The sequence below is a fragment of the Anoplophora glabripennis genome, unplaced genomic scaffold, assembly GCF_000390285.2.
Source record: "Anoplophora glabripennis isolate ALB-LARVAE unplaced genomic scaffold, Agla_2.0 scaffold148, whole genome shotgun sequence".
In the NCBI taxonomy this organism is placed as follows: Eukaryota; Metazoa; Arthropoda; class Insecta; order Coleoptera; family Cerambycidae; genus Anoplophora; species Anoplophora glabripennis.
Window position 1 is genome coordinate 46,111 of NW_019416307.1, and position 22,029 is coordinate 68,139.

General features: G+C 31.9%; 1 protein-coding gene across 1 annotated transcript; it reads left to right on the forward strand.

Annotated features, from left to right (window-relative positions):
• Positions 1–176: 176 nt before the first annotated feature.
• On the forward strand, positions 177–21,843 carry LOC108905798 (lysine-specific histone demethylase 1A). Its single transcript, XM_018708819.1, has 5 exons — positions 177–288; positions 388–1,072; positions 2,976–3,555; positions 8,330–8,478; positions 21,620–21,843. Exons 1-5 carry the CDS (start codon positions 265–267, stop codon positions 21,841–21,843), a joined length of 1,662 nt encoding a protein of 553 aa, XP_018564335.1. The 5' UTR covers positions 177–264.
• Positions 21,844–22,029: the final 186 nt, after the last annotated feature.

The following is a 22,029-nucleotide window of genomic DNA, read 5'->3' on the forward strand; positions in this document are numbered from 1 at the left end:
CTCTTACTGCTTAAAATATTGTGCTACCAGATTATTCGCAACTAACATTACACGGAACGCACATTGTAAGTTGCCTGAACCAACAATATTATTTGTGTCTCACTTCTTTCTACAGTAACCACATTTTGCACCTCTCTCATTTCCCTCAGTGTTTTCATACCAAGATTGGCGCTCCATATTCCAAATAAAAACAATATTTAAATATATCTGTTTTCGGATTGTACAAAAACTTAAAAAAAAAGTGAATTCAACTTATATACAAATATGAGCCGCAGAAAGAAAGTCAAGGTACGGATATGAATTAAATATTTTCCCTGTTAAAATATGTAACTTATTGTTTAAAAACTAAATGTTAGGTTATTTTTTTCCTAAAAATTTTCATTTTAGATTGAATATAAGGAAATGGAAGAAAAATATAATAACATTGAGGAGGATAATTTAGCAGATAGTACAGATAAACATAAAAATCAGCAGAACGAGAAAAAGCTTAATATTGGTGCAGGTACTTCGAAGGTAACCAAGAAGGAATCCAAGAGGGAAGACATAAAGAAAGAGGATGAAAAGAAGAAAGAAGACCCAGAGTCAGAGTTAGACGATCCCGTAATAAAAGATCTATTCTCGGGCCTAGAAGGAGCAGCCTTCCAAAGCAGAATGCCTTTTGACAAAATGACATCCACTGAAGCCGCTTGTTTCCCAGATATCGCCAATGCTGCACTGCAAACTGTCAAAGTGTACCTAAACATTAGAAACCGCATATTGCAGATGTGGCTAGAAAATCCCAAACAGCAATTAATTCTGGAGCATGCAATCGATAAAATGGAAGCACCGTATAACAGCGACATTCACCTCTTAAAACGAGTGCACGCATTTTTAGAAAGAAACGGTTTTATAAACTATGGAATCTTTAAGCGACTCAAACCTATACCAGCCAAGAAATACGGTAAAGTTATAGTTATAGGAGCAGGAATCGCTGGTCTAGCAGCGGCCCAGCAACTACAACAGTTTGGGCTGGAAGTTATCGTCCTAGAAGCCAGGGACAGAGTAGGTGGAAGGATAGCAACGTTTAGAAAAGGTAATGGACTGAATAAATTTATATCTAATAAATCAAGTTGTCTCTGCATTGGCTTAAAACAATATTTGACAAATCAAGTAGGTATTGTCTCCTAATATTTCATGTTTCAATCAAGTTGCTAGCAGGTTGAGTTTCACCAAAAAAACAGTTGAATTTATTTATTAAGAAACAGTCTAGCTTCTACTGTGTTGCTCGAATTATTACAAATTTTTTTATTTGTTGTGTTACTATGGAAAGAAATTTGTAACGATTCAGTATTATTTTAAATAAAATTTTTCTGTACTTTTCTGTAACATTTTTTCCTGGATTTATAAAAATTAAAATAGAACTGGATATGAATTCAAAAGTACTCTATTGATAAGTACCTACGCACTGTTGAAAAAAATGTTTATGATTATTGAAATTCTGAATACAACATTCACAGGGCACTCGAATCCACTTAGGAGTTTTGTCTGTGATGTTAGATATATTTTGCATACCAGGTGCCTATTTTTTGAAAGTACTTTTCAACTTCAATCTTTCACTTTTCATTTTACAAATATAGAAAAGTGAAGAATAAAAAAATGTACTTACTTTACATAAATGTTATGCATTTTAAGAAGTTTCAGCTATTCATTTTCACTACAGATTACCAACTGTTTTTTAAATATTAATTTTGAAAACAGGAAATAGCCAGAAAAGTGAAAAGTTAAAAAGTACTTACAAAAAATATTGGTATCGAAGAACTTGTGTGACTTTATTTGATAATATTGTTTTGAGAGAGAAACCACTGGCTAAAATGTGTACACTAAAATACTCAGTTTCATAATTAATTACTCAAGTATTACTCAAATATTCAAATCTCAAAGTGGCCGAAAAAATTAACTTTTATTTTTTTTTTCACGAAAACGGTTAAACTTAAAAATTAGAATTTTGGTACATGTTAACATGGTATTTTTTTGGTAGTCTTTTTTTCTGATTTATGTCTGAATGAAAGAAATTAGCACCCTTTGATTTTATTTCTCTCACAACTTTTTTCTGCATTAGTCAATTCCAACAAGAAAAATAGCTTTTAATACTACATTTCAATTAGAAACTTATTTACTCGTCCCATTTTTTCATATAATTAAGGGTTTACGAGCAAAAAAAATAAATGACTTCTTTGCTGATTAGATACACATAATTAGTATAACAGACCAAAGATGATGATGATTTGACATGCTTTTTGCAAAAATTTCTTGTTATCAATAGGAAAAACTAGCAAATATGAACTAAAAATTTAATAAAAAAAATAAAAGCTAATTTTTTCTGCCATTTTGAGATTTGAATATTTTCTCGGGGGCTCAAATCGAAAAAATGTAAAATTACTTTTCAAACACCTTAAAATATGTGCACATCATTATGAAACACCCTGTATATGCGACATAAATAATATTTAAATATTATTCAAAGCTTGTACACTACATTATTCCTTGCAGTTTTCCCCTTGAACTCTGTAGAAAAAAAAAAAAAAATTTATTTGATCAACTTAAAATGCGTAAAAGACTAAGTCATGTTATCACTCACTATTTATTATAAAATCAATGAGAATATGCAGAAAAATATTTTATATGCATTAAAATAAGCAGATAATACCTCAAACCATTAAATTTTACAGAAAAAAAGATACTTTGCCTTTTCTACAAACAGTATTGACCTGAATTTTCAAAGTATGAAAATGTCTCTCCGTCCTTTAACGTAACTTGTATCACAAACATTTATCTCACTAAAAAAAAAATGAATTTAATTACAAAATATTGTCAAATAAAAGTATTCAATTCTTGAATAGGTACTGATTGCACAAATGTTCTATTGAATACTGCTCATTCTGCAAGTGATACCTGGCACTGATGGTGAAAAATATGCAACTATTTATTTATTCCAGGAAACTACGTAGCAGATCTAGGCGCTATGGTAGTTACAGGCCTTGGAGGTAATCCTGTAACGACCCTCAGTAAGCAAATCGACATGGAACTACACAGAATCCGCCAGAAATGCCCGTTGTATCAGTCCACGGGTGTGACCGTGGACAAAGATAAAGATGAGATGGTCGAACGTGAATTTAACAGACTTTTGGAAGCAACTTCGTATTTATCGCACCAGCTAGACTTCAACTATGCAGGAAACAAGCCTGTCAGCTTAGGCCAGGCTCTGGAATGGGTGATTAAATTACAGGAAAAACACGTCAAAGAAAAGCAGATCCAGCACTTGAAATCCGTGATAGCCCTGCAGGAGAAATTGAAAACAAATCAGAAAATGCTCATCAACGTAAAAGAACAGATGCAAGAGATCAATGCCAAAGTAAAAGAGATGGCAGTTATCGAGAAACGTGACATCCAAGAAGAATTTGTGTATCGCAGCGGTATAAAAGATTTGAATACTCTGGCGAGCGAGTGGGACCAGCTGCAGGAGCAAGCGAAGGAGATCGAGGGGAAATTGCAGGAGTTAGAAAACTCTAGACCGAGGTAAAAATTATTTTCTGTCTTTCATTATTTCAGTGTGAGTAATTAATCAATCAACTTTCTATATTTATCTGTTATGATCTTTGTAGAATATATTTGAAGTTTTTTTTTTATTGAGAGATAGTCCTTGGTATAGAAGGTTCAGTGGTAAATTAATTTAATTAAATTCTGAAATCCAAATTTTTTCAGTTATTGTTTTAATTATGATTTGATTGCATCCGTTGAAACTACTAAGGAACTTTGACATATCTTCTTTTTTATCATTTCAAAATTACAAAAGTGCTGAGTGGACATGCCGAAGTTAAACTTTGTAATCCTGACATTTTAAGTAAAAATTTTACTGACTCGAATGATACTTTCGATAAGGTGTTTTATTTTCAATCATTGTGTTAAAGATCGTGATTATATTAGTTTTGAAAAAAAATGGAGAATTGAAAAATAACTTTGTTTTTTCCGTTTCTGTCTAGAGAATAAAATTAGCAAAAATGGAAAAATTTAAGAAAATCAAAAGAAAAACTTGAAAAAATATTGCCTGTAATTGTATATTTGTGGCATTATCAGTTACTTTTTATTTTGTTATTATACAGGGTGTTTCTAAATAAGACCGAAATATTTTAGGGGGTGGTTGCCGAAGTTATATTGTGAAAAAAAGTTCATATGAACGTACATCGAAATATGCTTCATTTCCGAGATACAGTGTTTAAGTTTTAATTTTTTATTAATTATTTCACAGAGTTTTAAAGATATTGACTCGAAATTTGATGGTTGTATTTTAGTTAGAAATATTGACAGCAACCTACTAGATAATGATTGTATCAATAGAAGTTAAAAATACACAACTTGCAATAAAATGTTTTATTTTTTTTCTCAAAGACAGTGCATTCTACGAAAAAAGAAGAAGAGACCAATTTAATTCAGAATTGATGGCGGATTTCTAAAAATATATCAAAACGGAAGAAGTCAGTGGTGTACCATTTTTTTTATTAAAAAAGTTTGTGGCATTCTCGAACGAACGCCACTGGTGCAAGTAGAAATATTCGGATCACCCAAAAAATGCACATTTATCTCTCCAAAGCATTTTTCAAATTTCGAGTCGATATTTTTAAAACAATTAAAAAAAAATAAATTTTAAAAATTTAAATTTAAACACTGTATCTCAGAAACGAAGCATATTTCGACCTATCTTATTTATATGAACTTTTTTTCACAAAATAACTTCGGCAATGACTCCCTAAAATGTTTAGCACTTATTTACAAACACCCTGTATAATGAGCACTTTTTGATCTGGAATCGGTTGGCTTATTGACTAGTTTTTTTTTTAGTAAATTTCATGGTTATGGAGCTACATATTTTTTTAAATGATAACCTTTACATTGTTTGTCTGATTTCTAATGGTGTGTAATAAATTACAGTTATTTTAACAAATATGAGAACTATAGGGCATATTTGTTAAAAATGAGATAAAATTTTAATTTTTGATACAAATTATTGACTGATAATAACTTGTTCTTACATAGATGGCCGTAACCTTAATTAGAAACTGTCTTTCTTGTAAAAGGTATTAATAGGGATTGAATGTGACTATGAAACTGAGAAGAAAGAAAAATATTTCTTCAAAAATTAAAAAAAATAGTTTTATGGTATTTGTGGCAGTTATCTAACAGTATATTACTGTAGCCAATTTTTTTCCTGGAATTTAAAAACACCTTATTTTATACAGGGTGTCTCGCTTAAATGTGACACAAGCCTGTAGCTTCTTTATTTTTTGACCGATTAAAAAAAAATATATTTCTGAATGTAGGATAAAAAAAACTCTATCTAACAGTAATGCTGCTGTTTTTATTGAAGCAATTCACGGCCAACTAGGACGTGTTTTTTTGACGTCAAAACAGCTAATTGGTATTAGCGATTTTTTTTCCAAAAAGCATTACGTATTTTCATTCAGCATTCTTTAAAATGTCTTATCACCAAGTTTCATCAAATCTGATACATCTTCAGACAAGCACAAGTTGGCCGTGTATTGCATTAATAAAAAACAGCAGTATCACAGTTTTTACCCTATATCCCGTAAAAAAAATGTGAAATTGACTAAAAAACTAAAGAAGTTAAAGGCTTGTTTTACATTTCGCAACATCATGGAATGCTTGCATGAAGATGTAGCGAATTTGACGAAACTTGACAGTAAGGGATGCTGAATGAGAATACATAGGTAATCTGTTTTTTTGGAAAAAAATCGTTAATACCAATCAGCTGTTTTGATGTAAAGAAAACACGTTCTAGTTGGCCGTGAATTGCAATAATAAAAACAGCAATATCACAGGTTTTTTTTAGCCCACAATCCAAAATAAAAATTTTTGAAATCGGCCAAAAAATAAAGAAGTTACAGGCTTTTATCATATTTAAGTGCGACACTCTGTATAAAACACCATGTATTTTCTCCATCTCTCTAGATAAAATTATGATTCCTGTCAAAAATTCTAACAGAATTACCGGCAGATGTTTTCCAAAATGTCACAAAAATTAATATTGTCCCATAATTTGAAAATGAAGATATCAAATCAGGTATCTGATTTGATAGATTAAATCGTCTTGAAAATGGAGCTTGACAACATATTTCGTAATTTTTGAGATACTTACCTTGAATTCCAATAGAATTTGACTACAAAATTAATAGACAAAACTGTTAAAAGTGAAAAAAATAATACTAGTTTTTTTTATAATTATTAATTTTTTAATTAAAAATGAACAAATGTATAAACTTTGCAATTATACGACATCATAAATAACACAATACAGAAGAGAAATGGCAACTTAAAAAAAAGTCAACATTCTCCAGGGAGTGTATTGTGAGTTCATTTTCATATAGTCATATATTCACACTGAAGGATTATTCATCAAAAGAAGTGGATAATGTGTAGGCCAGAAATGATTAAGGAGACACCACAACACTCATTTGAATGAAGTGTTTTATAGTTGCATTACATTGTTCTCAAACAAAATGGGAAAGATTCCTGTAAAAATTTAGGGAATCATATTTGTTATAAATTTATTGACACACAAGGCACACAATCTGTCAAATCTTTAATATTTTTGTGAAAACTGCAATAAATAACAAAGTTGTTGATTAAAAATTGTGAAAAAGCTGTGTGACATTTGCCAATTTCCTTAATGTTTAGTAGTTTTTCCATAATAATGCGCATATTTGAATGAGTAGTTACTAATTATCTTTTTGTCAAATTTTTCCTTTTTAAAATTCTAATTTTCGCTTCAAATGATTTCATTTCATTGTTATCATCTGAGCAGATGCAAGTAAAATACTGACACCTCTTTAGAAATTTCTAATACTAATTGTACAATTACCATAATGCTGTATAATTGCTGTGAGGGAACGGTTGGAAGAAAGTGTTGTCGGCAACTTTAAAGCAAAATCACACTTGGGAAGGGTTTGACACAAATGAATTAAAAATTAGAAGAGAAGGTATGGAATGAAGCTTATTTCTGTTATTACTTGATAATTACCATAAGGAGTGCCCTTGCATTTCATTTTGTCGCATTCTAATTTGTACATTGTTAATGATAATATGACCAAGCTTTAATAAGGGTGTGTGTGGAATATAAGTGTTGCATGTTATAGGATACACTGTTAATAAAAAAAATGGATCTCATTTCTGGAGGCAGTGCTTCATATACATATTAATAAAGAATGTTAGGTAATTTTTAGTGACCCCCAAAAAACCGGAGGGCAGTCCAAAAAATCTAAGTGAGTACATATTAAAAAAAAGTATGTCAAGCTGTTAATCACAGGTACCACTGAGTAAATGAAGCTCTATTGGATCAGTCAGAGAAAAGTTTCATTATACACCGCTAGAGGGCACTTTACTAGCTAGAACTCAAAATTTGTTTTGTACATAACTTCTTTCTCTTGCTAAGCATCACAGAAATTTAAACATTGTTGAAAAGAGAAACAATATCAGAAAAAATTATGATTTATGGCTTAGTTTAAGAGATATTGTAACTTCTCATAAAATTTTTGCCAAAATTAAAGTCAAAAAATATATTTTGACTTTAATTTTGGCAAAAATTTTATTGAATGCTTTCATAATTTACTTAATTTGAAACATTTAAATAACTTAATATTTTATTTATTCAAATATTAGAACACAACAAATATAAGAAAATGACTAAAAATTTGTACCTGATATGTTGAAACAAATAAAAACCTAAATTAGAACGAACTAACAAATATTAAATGTTACGGTGTATTAAATATAGTTAGAAAACATAGTGGTGAGTACTAAGAACAAAAAATAATTGGGAACCTGCACAGGAAAAAGTTCGTGCTTCGATTATTTTGACCAAAACTATGAGTCTTGATAACTAAATGTTTGGACGACATATTAATTATTATTAATGAGATCAAGAATTGTCCTTTGGGGGTTGTTCCATAACGATGGTACCATAATGTTTCGATGACATTTAGGTCAGGGCTGCTTGACGGCAATACTTACAAAAAAAGGTTGTTAAATGGATGCGCTAATGTAGAATATTTTTATTTTAAGGTTCTGTGGCATTATTAACTGTTATTGTCTAAGTTACAGACAATCTAAATATTTAGTTATTAGGCCTCATATAGAAAATATGTACTGGCATAGGGTAAAAGTCCATGCAAAATTTTACATTAAATATGTAATTAATTGTAACACCCTGTATATTTATTTAACAACAAATTAAGGTATGTCGTGCCGTGTTGAAAACATACAAATGTTTTCTTTTCAGTGATGTGTATTTATCTTCGAAGGATCGTCAAATATTGGACTGGCACTTTGCAAATCTGGAATTTGCTAATGCTACACCATTGTCTAACCTGTCTTTGAAACATTGGGACCAGGATGATGACTTTGAGTTCACCGGAAATCATCTAACAGGTAGGATTTTTGCCTGTTTTTTTGCATGTTTGTTTATGATACATTTTTTCAATTTCACAGCTATGCAAATTTAATTTTATTCAAAATGTGTCAAATAATGGTCAGACATACATTGTTTTAATTGAACTCGGCAAGAAATTTTAAAATGTAATATGCACATATTACGAGGGTGTACATTCAAAATAAGTAAGGACAGTGGCACCATCCAAAAACTAAATAACAAGTAAACAAGAAATATTTTTTACATGAATTGTTTTAATTTATGAAAAAATAACTTATTTAGTCTAAATGCATTCTTTCTCTTAATAGCAGAAAGTGTGTCTTAGAGTATGCAACCCACTATACAATGAAACAAATGAACTCACTTTTACATGGCTATGTATGATTAATTGGTCACTATGATTAATGTTTGCTTACTACACATAATGACTAGAGAATCGGTGCAAATTGATCATTTAGGAACCTAGCATTTGTATGTAGACTGTAGATGTAACTTTTTAACATAGTACCCGAAGTACAGAAATGTCAACTTGCTTATCTTTTTTGTAGGTGACCTTACAACTTCAGCTTTTATTTTATCTTAAAAGTGAGAAAGTTTTTCTCTTGAAAATTTTTGCATTGTACAGATTCCTCGTAATAAATAATTTATTTATTGTCAACACATTTTTCATATAATTTGATGATTTATTAGCCATCAGAATTTAGATTTATTTCATAATAAAAATGAAATAATGATTCATAGAGTACATAAATTTTTAATCGAATATTATTCCATGCGAATGGGAGTAACTGTAATTTTTAATAACATGTAAGTAATGCTATTTAAAATAATAATCTTCGTGATTATTTTCATTCCCATTAAATTGGGTGAGTTCCATGAGGAACTAGATACATGAAACTGTAGAATGAGGAAAATCTGAAATTAATGCATCAATTTTTTTTTTAACTAATTATGTGTTACTGAAAATAATAAAATCTTTATTGCATAAAATAAAAATGGTGACTATTTTCAATAGAAAATTCATGAAATCCATTAACAAACTTCTTAACTTTGTTTCGTTTTTATTGTCAAATAAATCAATTACCCTGATCAGATTTGTTTTGAAAATGTGTTGGTGATAACAAATAATAAATTGATTGTTAAGTTAAAATGACAATTGAAGTTGCCAGAAATAAGCACATTTGGGAGTATTTTTTTCAGTTTGTTCATTTACTTCGGTTCCTGCATAAAAAAGTGATACAGCAAGTATCAAATTTCTTTTAAATTGAATAAAGTGTTTTAGAGTTATTCGAAAAATTTAAATTGTTTTGCCGTAAATTTAATTAAAACACCATGTTTTTGTATCTATTTATCAGATTGATCAAGCAATAATTATAATGCTTGGACATTATGCACAATGAATAGAGCAGTTGGACAAATTTATAAATGTTTGTAAATTTTAGGAAAAAGTTGCATTACAGTCATTGAGATCAATTTCATCAGATTTCAGATTTTTTTTAGTTTTCGAGATATTTTGAGAGAACCGATTATTTTATTATTTTTTTTTATTAGAATTACACATCAAAAGAGCTATTTTCTGGGGTACTTTTTATAATGAATTATCTTACGGAAATGTTTCGGTTTCTGATATTTAATTTTTTTCATTTACCATCATCTCATCACCTACATTTTTTTAAGTGCAATGTACATATGGAATATATATTTTTGATATATTTCTATTTTTATAGTCCCTGATATACAGGGTGTAAGAAGTTTGACTGCCATTACTTCAGCATAAGATAGAGTAATCACAAAAGAACACAAAAGTTGTATATTACAGGGGCGTAAGATTAACAATTTTCAAAATACAGCGAGTATTATTATGGGGGAGTTTCATCACAACGTGACAACAGCGCTTAACTTGCTGATGCATACCACGTGTACACGCGACAGACTTGTCCTACGGCAAAAATGTAAACAGCTATTATTGTGAAACATTTAGTAAATTTCAGTTTAAATTTTAGCTCGAATTTTAGTTTAGTTTAGATGAATCTGTTAAAACAGGAACTTTTAATCAAATTAGACATTTGAAAAATATGTAATTAAATTACCCAAAGATTCACGTCGTCTAAACAATCATACGTATTAAAAATAATTTAGGTACGTACTTACCAAACAGAAAAATTCAGTAATTTTTAAACGCACAAGTACAAAACAAACTACAACATATGCTCAAAATGTCCACTACCTTTTTCGATGCACGCACGACACCTTCCAATCCAATTTTCGCGCACTCGCTAGAAAACACCTCAAGAAAAGGAAATAGTGGTACGCAAAAAACACTCCGACACGGTCGAATCCAGATACCAACTGAATTGGGTATTTAATTATTTTTTTTTTAAATACAATTACTTTCTAAAGCCAAAGACAGCAAAAAATGGATTTCAACATATTTTGGTTATTAATCCAGAAAGATTAAAATTAAATTAATAAACTAATCAAAAACACTATTATCTGAATGATATACTTAAATGATTCAAATACCTTGAACCTTCTTTGACGTCAGAAAGTTTATTTTTTTCAATAAAGAATTTAAAAATACTTAAATAATTCAAAAGGCAACTAATTATGGCCGAAATGGATCTGAAACGTAATTAAACCACTACAGCATCCGTCAGAAACCGCAGAATTGAAAATGTTTATTATAAAAAAAATGAAATTGATTATTACATCGAAAACGAAACAAGTGCGACAAAATGGCATTGAGTCCTCACCATTTTCAACATCGCTATCATTCGTAACAGATCTTTATTTTGGTTACTGTGTATATTACAATTAAAATTGATATTACTAATCTTAAGGTGACAGTGGCGTACTCAAACATATTTTTCACGGGGGTCGAATTCGAATAGTGTGTACAAATAGCAGCTTCTATGTTCTTATCAATTAATATATTTATACAAAATATTTTCTCAAATAAAAGGGAATACATGGCTCCTTGGCGGCTTTCTGGACAGATATAAAAGTTTGTAATGATTTTATACTGGTCAAGATTATTTTTCATTAAAAGAGTTAAAAATTAAATTCACCTGATCATGATAATTTTTGTTGAACTAATAAAATAAGACCTAGTGAACAAATTTTATATTTTCCAACCTAACTCCATAAAATTAATCCTAAAGTTTATTTACATTTGACAGTTTGATAAGAGTTCTGTATTATTTTTTTTGTTAACAAATGCATCTGTATTTGATGGAGTTGGAGCAAGTCAGATAGACATAACGGCAAACTGTGTAACCCAATATTCGAAACGGAATAACAAGCATTTATTTTATTTTGTGTGGCGAGCCGTTCCGCAGAATTCCTCTTGCTGGCGATCAAATAAATTAATGCTTATTGCTAACCAGACCAGTTAGACGAAAATGATGGGGGAATCGCAGGTACCAGAACAAATTTCTGGACCTAAATCAAAACTACAACGTAATTACTGGTTGCTCGGCCTTTGTATCGGGGCTGATAAGTTGCATGTTGCGTCCGTCCGTCGAAGAATTTGGCAAGTGGTAAGCTGGTCACGGTAACGTCTCGCGCGGTGCATGCATTTCCAGTGGCGTACCGATCGGGCGGCAAAGGCAATTTTAATGTATTTGATTTGATGTTCATGCTAGTTTTTCGTGTTCGTTTCAAAACTTACGATGGCCTATTTCTATTCTCAAGAAATTCTCAGCAATATTATAATTTGCGTTGTGTCGAAGAATTTCATTTAAAAATCGAAAAATTACACACTAATTTTACAAACCATGGTCTTGATTCTGTATTAAAATCTACACCAGTAGTTTGTTACCATCATAGTGTGGAACCATTGGGGTTACCTGTATCTTTCTAATTTGTTATAGTACAATTCTTATGTTATAAATCTACCTTTGTGTAGATGTAAAATTATAAAAAAAATTATCAGTGATGTAGCAATTAGTAGAGGTTTGATGAATTTCAAATTAAAAAAATGTTATTTGACATTAAAGAGAATTCTTGTTTGCAGATTTAGATGAACTATTTTTGAGTAAAATGTTGGGCCTTAGTATTTTTTTTACAAAATGCACGGCTTATGAGGAAAAAGCCATAAATAAAAGTCAAGTATGTTGATGTAATTTTATAATTTCTTAACAATTAAAGCTATACAGATTCGGAAAGTCTCCATGGTACATCGGCCGTTACTTGAGAGCGATAAAGTAAGTCATAGAAATCCGTGCGATAGACAAGGATGGTTACATTGAAGACGTTTCATAATCTGAATAGTCACTCCCACTTCTAACCCGAAACGGGCGGTGACTATTCAGATTGTGAAACGTCTTCACTATAGCCATCGTTGTCTATCGCACGGATTTCTTTACTTTACTTTGTCGCTCTCATGTAAAGGCAGATGGACGATGTGGATTTTCCAGCCCTGTATAATTATATAAAGAATCTACGGGGTTGGAAAGTACCCATGGTCCATCTGCCATTACGCGAGAGCGATAAATTAAGTCATAGAAATCCATGCGATAGAGAAAGATGGCTATAATGAAGGCGTCTAATAGTCACCGCCCATTTCGCCCTTCCACAAATAAGAAGTGGATCTTATTTGTGGAAGGGCGAAACGGGCGGTGACTATGAGACGCCTTCATTATAGCCATCCTTCTCTATCGCATGGATTTCTATGTCTTACTTTATCGCTCTCACGTAACGGCAGATGGACCATCGGTACTTTCCGAACCTGTATGTGTATATGTGGCTCTACCGTTGATTCGTAAATAAACGCATATTTGTGCAAAACTTTTAAGTTCTTCCGGTTCTTACCACGTCTAGCTTTGTCGTAAATTTCGGATTTTTATCCATGAATTCATGATTTTATGAAAAGTTTTATCTAGAAATGGTCGATGAAAGAAGATTCGTTGCGGTGTCAAATAATTTTTTTTACATTTGAAATCGCTCAGATCTCTTCAAATTGTAACGCCACTGGTTAGTTATTTATTAATTTTCACAAGTAGACAGCCATTATGGGAAAACTGGACTGTATCGTGTTTGAAGTGTATATACTCAAGGGTTCCTCAATAACTAATCATAAACTGTGTTTTACATTCAAAGGAAGGATGGTAGGAATCGTTTCAGGAAAAATCACTACTCTATTTTTTAAAAGGGGTATCAGCTCTGAAAGATTATTGCAATGTTGTACAGCCAGTATATTAAATAAAGAAAATGTACTCACTTGGTTATAAGTAGGTAACTTCGTAACTTAATTTCGACTGCTTCACATTTTATTTGAAAACATCGAATTTTGAAATATTCTGAAAAATATTATTTTCCTCAGTTAATTTTTATAGTCTTTATTTTAATGAGTTTAGGTTTGTAATACTATTCTGTCATTCATTCTGTCGGACATCTCTATGACAATCTAAACTTTTTCAAGCTATATTAATATTTCCTGTATATCTTCCAGTTCCTATCGATTTCACAAGTCTTATCATGTTGGACCCTTTTAGTGGTATCAATTAATCAGTATTTCAGAAAACTTCCTAAAATACCTTCGTCTTTATCTTTACACCGAATCCCCGGGAAGATGTCGCAATAAATTAAATCTGACAGGTATTAGGTTATCTCTCGTCAGCATCTTGAGTGTCTCGTCGTTCTTGTGTAAAAGCTGCTCGGCCTATTGGTTCTTGATGAATCTTAAGCAAGCTCTCTTGGTGCCCGTATGGATCTTTCTTTTTTTTTTTTTTTGAGGAACGTCAAGTTCGGAATAACTAGGTTATCATCATGTATTTAAATTGGAGAATCCAATTATACCTGAAATATGTCAGCTGAAAGAACATGAGACTTTTATAAAATGGTGTAGCAAAGCTTTTAACAGTTTTTTTTGGATCAATGGTAACTGTTTTTGATACTTAAAAATAATTTGGATATTACAAGGGTATTCAAAAAGTAACACTTCAAATATTCGAAACTAACGGGAAGGAAAGATACTTTATTAGGGAAAGATTTGGTTATGTCCAATGTCTTGTATGATTGTTCTCCAAGTTCAAGTATAAATCCTCCGCTAGAAAGATCCTAACAGTCTTTTTCTGGAATGTGGATGGACCTTTGTAGACGGCTTTCATCTAAAAGCGTTATCTCCCTTCAAGTAAATGTAGCATTTACACTGTTGTGTTGTGCTTTATTTGTAAACTGAAATTTTCCAACATCCCTTTGTGCAGTTCTAACCTTGCAGCTTGATTTAGCAATGATGGTTTGGCTAATGAAGCTGTGTATTTCTGGCTAAAAGCACAACCAAAAATATTTGTTTCTGATAGATAAAAAAGTTGGTGCATGTGAGATTAAGGAAAACGTTGGAGATTATAGGCAGTGCCAAAGGCCAGATTAAAACTAATTGTAGTTCTTTGGGACTTAAGAAGATGTAACTTTACCTTGATTACCGGGACATGAGGGCAATCGTTGCAACAAAAAGGCTGATGATTTAGCCACATTAAGATCAACTATAAAACAACAGGGCACTGCTAGCTGCGTTATTAAGATATTCATGCAGGAATGACTGAGAAAGATAAAAAAAAATAGTGCTAAGAAAGCTTTGGATAGAGGCAGGCCAAGAACTCTTTAAAAATATCAAAGGATCAAAGTCAGTCAACTAAACAAAAATGTAAAAAATAGTTTTTAATGGAAATTAAATACCCTTTTTTGTTACTTAGTTGGTCATTTATCTCACTATAAAGCATATTTTAATGACATGTGACACACATCCTTGTAATTGTGTGTGATTGACGAGCAAGTGCTTACTGGGATATTTGAAACAATTCTCGAGTATTTTCGGGATACATTTACTGGAAATAATGTGTATGTTCTTTAAAACCATTCAAAATGAAGAATCTCACTTTACCTCCTAGCGCAATGTAGAACAGTTATATAAAATTATTAAAAACGAGTTTACAACAGAATTAATTTTGTCAATGTGGCCGAAATGATTAAATTAAGCTAATAATCATTTCTGTCATTTACAATTCTCTACCGATACCACAAGTAGTGACGTCACTAAACAGTAACACATCAGATCTATGACCTTGGTAATCTCGTTAGTAATGATTTATTCCATATATTTACAATCTACTGGTATTGAAAATGACATCGCTTCTGCATTAATTGAATTATCTGTCTCGTAATATTAAATTTAAAGTTAAGTATCTTCGGAAGAAGTTGCTGCCATATTGGATAGGTGTTATATACTGGATCAAATGAGTGTTAATGTTCAACAAAGTTGATAATTTATCTTTGAAATGTTCTTCTACTTAATATGACTTGTTTTTTGAATATCTGTCAATGGTTTGCTATTTTATGACCGTATTTGAGGATGAAGGTGTTTAATCGAACATCCTGTATATAGTATGGTTAAATATCCGTTACAATAAAAAATAGCGATAGTAAAACTAAATAGTAGTGGGCGTAATCTGCGAAACGAGGGACGCACTATCCCGAACGAAACGGTAAGACCTATTTCGTGTCACGTTTCTTTCTACGATCGACGGCAACCCCACCGACCCCGCCCATGATCCCATAACACAAGAAAGAATAGGTGGAATAACTTGTTGCTCTCAATAATTGCCGAGCAGTAACAAGGCTTTCATAACTTCTCAACAGGGTATACAAATTGTATGAATGGTATTTTTAATTTCACCACTAATTAATGAATGCGCAAAAAAGTTGTTCGGATGAAGTGAAATATATACAAGTTTTTTTTTTTAATAATGGTTCGTTACATTGTATGGACCCTGTCCTTGTTTGGAGTTATTATTGTTTATGGTTACGAGGCATCTTTGTTGACATCATACAAGTTTTACAATTAACTATCTAGGAATTAGTTTTACCTTTATAGTAGCATCTCTCTGGGAGGGAACAAAAAAATATATAATTAAGTCTTCTAAACAGTTGTTTCTATTGTTTAATTGTAAAATTGGACAATTTTCTGACTTCTGTTTAATTTTTCATAGTTCCACGGTCTAATTACTTGCGACTACAATAGGAATTTGTGTCAAGTAGGCACTTAATGTCACAGTGTAAACAAATCGGAATTAAATAATGTGTTCGTGTAACTGTTGTTTTGAGGATAACGTCTTCTCAGTGGGAACGCTGAAACAATACATTTTTTTATCTGTCGCACTGCAATATAAAGCCTAAAAAACAATCACCTTTCTAATTAAACATAGATCCAAAGGGGAGATAATTATTGTTTTGGTTAGAGTATTATCGCAACAATTAGTGCCATATTTGTGTCTGTTAACCTTTTGAGGTATGCTAAAGATTTTTCTTTCACCATTGATTTTGTACGTACGTATTAGTCAAACGGGAAAATAGTTTGCAGTTAGATTCAGGTTTCCAGCTCCAACAGTTTCAAATGAATTCTTTTAAATAACAAACTGCCTGAAAGTTGCGTTTTAATAGAAATATAATTATTCATGCATAAGATAGTAATTATTCCTGTAATTGTTCTAATTATAATAATTTGTGAATGCCATAATTTCTAACTTTTAGACGCCCATTTACAGTAGTTTTCTTATATATCGGATTGGAGAAGTTACAAGGTTTTTTTCTCAAACATAGGACGCCGCAGAAGTCGATTTTTGTGAATATTTTGACAAAAAAAAACATTAATTATTGTTTGGAGGGATGCGCAGTTTTTCAATTAAAAAATCTGTGTACCAGTTTTTGGGAAAACAAGGAGTACTAGAAAAAAATATCTACCTACCCATGATTTCAGTTGACTGAAATTAATTTCGATTTATTAATAGGCTCATTCTGTAATATTTAATTTATTCCGCCCCTCTAAATATATGGTGAAAAAATTAGGTCGGTAGTTTCAATAAAAAATTTATAATTTGTAAAATATATATTTTAAACGGTCGATGCCGTTCGCAGAGCATCTGTGACATCACACCACCCGACTGGTTCAATGCGCTATTTAGACCAGGAAAAAGAGCTGGGAAATTACCATTTCGCGACTTTTTATTTCGGCAAGCTGAATTTATCATTACAGATGCTAAATATTATGTACAATAATATATTAGTTTCTACAGTCATTAAAATAGGGGGACGATTATTTACAGGCTGGTTAATTGTATAATTTTTACGTAAATTCACGGTTTTTGCTTATAACTTTTTTCCGCTTATTTCCACGAGAAAACAGTAAACCTACAAAACTAACCCTCGAGCGTAAAAAAATATTAATTAGATCAAAAGTTATAAACAGAAGAAGTTTATTTATGACTTTTGAATTAAACATTTATAAACTGCGTTATTATTACCAGAACGTTTTGGCATCGCATCCCCTCATTCCTTATCACTGTCTAATAACCCACACGAAATCTGGAATCGGTAAGTTGAATAGTTTACAACTTATGGCCTTATAAACAAATTAACTAATTTATTAGTCTGGTCGATCCCGAGCATCTTCCACAATCGCTCTGATTTTTTTTCGTGGTAGATTTCATAATAATACATTGAAATCTATAATTTTTTTTTTAAATTTCAAATTTGCAACCTGGAAAGTTTTTTTTATTTTTTAGCCTTAGTTACAAAATGAAATATACGACGCACGCGCGTGATATAGTTATATATTATTACATATTTGGAAAGCTTATGAAAAGAGCTTTAAGTTAAAAAAATCGCCAAAATTCGTTGAAAAACAACTTCTACCATAGCTAGAAATATCATGTGATGTATCTATGTGATACCCAGCCAAGTATGCCGGCTAGCCGCTAACGAGTGGTATGACGTCACACCGTGGCTTTCATTAATTATTTTTAGGGAGAAATTATTGAATAAAATCTGATTTGTTGCAAGTACTATGATGTACACTAAAAAAATATGCTAAATGTGCCCATTATTTTATGGTTGATGAAATGCTTTGCAAAAAAAAATGAAATGATTAATGTCAGTTTAAAAAATGTATGCTACTGAATTTAGTTTTCACCTATCCATTTTTCCGTTCACCAAAGTTTTTAGTTATCTTTTTAGAAAGGTCTTGTTTTCTGTTTATATTTTTACGAAAATAAAAATGCTAGTTTTTGGGATCCGTTAAACTGGTTTCTAAACATCGTCGGCTTGAATTTTGCGGTACGCCAAGATAGTTTTATTTATCGCCAAATTATTCAAATTATCCTTGAAGGTGAATCAAAGCGTTACAACACTCGACAAACATTTTGTTTGTTCTGCCGCCACTCTTGTGTTCTCATAGAGTAATAAAATGACATACTTTCCTTGAAAATTAAGTAATACGTTCGCCTTATTTGCAGCGAAATGTCCACATCGGTCAAACTAAAAAAGGCATTCCAATTTGAACGAAAAAGTTGATATTAAATTAAAACTTAACGCAATGTGCACCGTTCACAATTTTTTCAACGTGTTCCAAATTAATATCGTAATAAAATTATAAATTGATTAGGTTTTTCTGTTAATTATATTGGAATTTAATTTTATAAGACAATTTTTTGAAGTAAATATACAACGAAATATATGTGAAAATATAATGAATAAATTAATATTAGTCAAACATGACAATATTATTAACTATGCATTTAGATTTGATAAAATTGAAGTTTAATAAGTAAATATACTTATATACAGGGTGTAGTGAATAAAAATTAAAATAGTTGCGCAAGTTGTTTTTGTCAGGGCGTATTGCGCAAGCATTTGAGATCTGTCGTATTTTGTTGAAATAATTCATTAGGGTGCAAGAAGCCGATGCTCATTACGTATGTGTGCGGACTGTTTCTAGATTTATTTATATGATGAATTGCAATATCTTCTTAGAGAAGCAGTTTTAAGAAAAACTCGTAGGGGGGTATTCGATTGGTGACATTGACCTTAACACAAATGTCAACCGTAGATGTAATTTGAAGGTCAACTTGGATTTTTAGATATGATAGATATATTTCTGACACCGGAAATGCATAGAACGGAAAATTTTACGTTCAGATATGTCTTTATGTTAAGGGTCAAACTGACCCTAAAGGGTTATTTTAGGGTCTAGTAAGGGTCTGAATAAGATTTCGCGATATTTTTCGGGGACAGTACAAAGAACAACGAATTCTGGTTGAAAGTTTTATAGTTTGATGGGATCATACGACGATGACCTTGATCATGACCTAGAGCTCGACCTTGAAGGTTCTTTGAAGGTCAAATCAAGTTACAAAATAGGAGAACACTGTTTGCAGCCGTATTAAGTTAAACTAAGATCGCCATAATCCGGTCAGTCAAGGCAAGGTCACCATGACCCGGCCAGTCGGATCGAAGCGATCTTGTCTTGACTGGCTGGGCAAGAACGATCTTGCCTTAACTTAATACGGCTTGGCGTTTGTTTTAAACTATAAAAATACTGCTTTGCAGGCGACAAACTTGATTTGTACCATTTTTATATTACCCTCGGGCAGTTTCATATACCGGGGGATTCAGTTTGATATTCACTGCCTCGTATCTCTTTTATTTGTTGGCCAAATGAACATATTAAAGACATTACACATTGTATACAAATTATTATTTTTTTTTTGCCTCTAGCAGAAAACTTTTTTAGGGACGCCTATGAAACTCATTAAATTTTATTGCTAGGCGTTTTTATACATGTTCAGCTGACTTCGGAAAGACTATAAGAAGGAATTAAAAAAAAAACTCGAATAGAATACATACATTATATCTTTCCTTTGTCCAGGAGAGGGCCTTTTATTTATTTTAAAGATTTGTTTAATTAATTTAATTTAACAAATCAAAACATATTCAGGCAATGATTTCATGGCACTGTTGATGAGTAGAATCAGTAAGTAAACCAAAACATTGTGTAAACTAAAAGCAAATGAATGACACGTACATATTATTATTGTAATTAGAAAAAGAGGGGAACTGAAAAAATAAAAAACCGTAAGTTTATTCTATATCTTCGAAATGCAACTGTCGATTATTTTTTTATTTATTGATTTAAATTCGCAAGAAAATTTGCTAAATGCTGTGTTTTCCATTTTTTTCCTAGGCAGAAAACTAAAACTGATAATGGTGGTAGAATTTTGTGTGAATGACTCTGTAGGTTACCCATAATTTATTCCCTTTTTACTGCTTCGAAAAACAAACGAGGCATGCGAAGGCAGCTAGAAAGACGGTTTGACGACACGCAAAAATTAAAAGAGCGCCCACATCGTTGCCCATGATCGAAACTGGACCAGCGTATAATTAATACACGTAACGGGTGTTGCTACCAAGGAATTCTCGACGATGCGCGGCTAGTTTTTAAGTCCTCCTGCATGAGCGCTTCATTTGCCTGGCCCGTCCGACAGAGGCTCCAGATCGGTAGAGATAAGTCGCCTGATAAGCCGGTCATCTCACGATTTCGAAATTCGTTTTATTTTTCGCCTCGACCTTTGCTTTTTTGGTCAATCCGCGCCGTGATTATTCCACTGATTAAATACTTGTTTGCGTCCCGCATTATTAAGCTATACACCTTCGCTGTCCCGGAGAAAATGTTTTCAGCTAAGTATTTTCCATTTTTAAGCGGCGAGGCATGCGGCTTAGAATTTGCCCCATTAGCGAACGCGCCGGCCGCAGCGCAGGGACTCAATATTTACTTTGCCTCTTTTAATGCGTCTGAATAACTTTAGATTCACCTTCAAGATATACACACATGGCATTAAGTACTCATAATGCACATACATACAGAGTGTTTCCTAAGTGGAAGCGATCCTAACGCGCCTATGTAATACGAGTACATCGAAACGACCAGTTTCCGAGTAACTCAGAGGAAGTATAATCTTTCCGAAGTCAGTTAAACATGTAATAAAATGCCTGGTAATAAAATTTAATGATTTTTATAGGCGTCTCTAAAAAAGTTTTCTGCTAAAGGTAAAAATTATAATACAGTGTAACCTCCATTATCCAAACAGGCCTTTATCCGAATATCCACTTAACCGAACGGAAAAAAACGCAAGACATTATCCGAACGAGCCTCGTTTATCCGAACTGGGTGGCCGCGGAACTCGGATGATATGCGAAATTTGCAGCCGCGCTTGCGTGTGCGACTGGGTTTTCGTCTCGCCCGGCCCAATCGCGGTGGGACAGATGTGATAGATTTAATTACTGACAATGACATCTTGCACAATATAGAGAATGTGGAAATAGCCAAAGAAGAAAATGAGACCGAAGGAGCTGCCGACAACAAAACAACTCATGGAGAAGCCGTGCAATGTTTTGACAAATGTATAACGTGGGCCAATGATAATGGCGAAATGTCTCACAACATATTTCTTTTAAAGGAGATGCAGATTAGAGCCAGAAAATTAGAAAGTAAATCCCTTTCACAAAGAAAAATAACGGATTTTTTAAAATAAAATATGTTTAAATATGTAGGTTATTAACTTTTTTTTGTACATATATTTATGTATACATACTTTAATATGTAGTTTAATAAGTGTTTATGTCTTTATATTTTTTTTTGTTTTTTGTTTATCTTTTTCCATATTATAATTACAAACTTGAAGTATTAAAAAAGGTTTTTAGAAAAATAACTGTTTTAA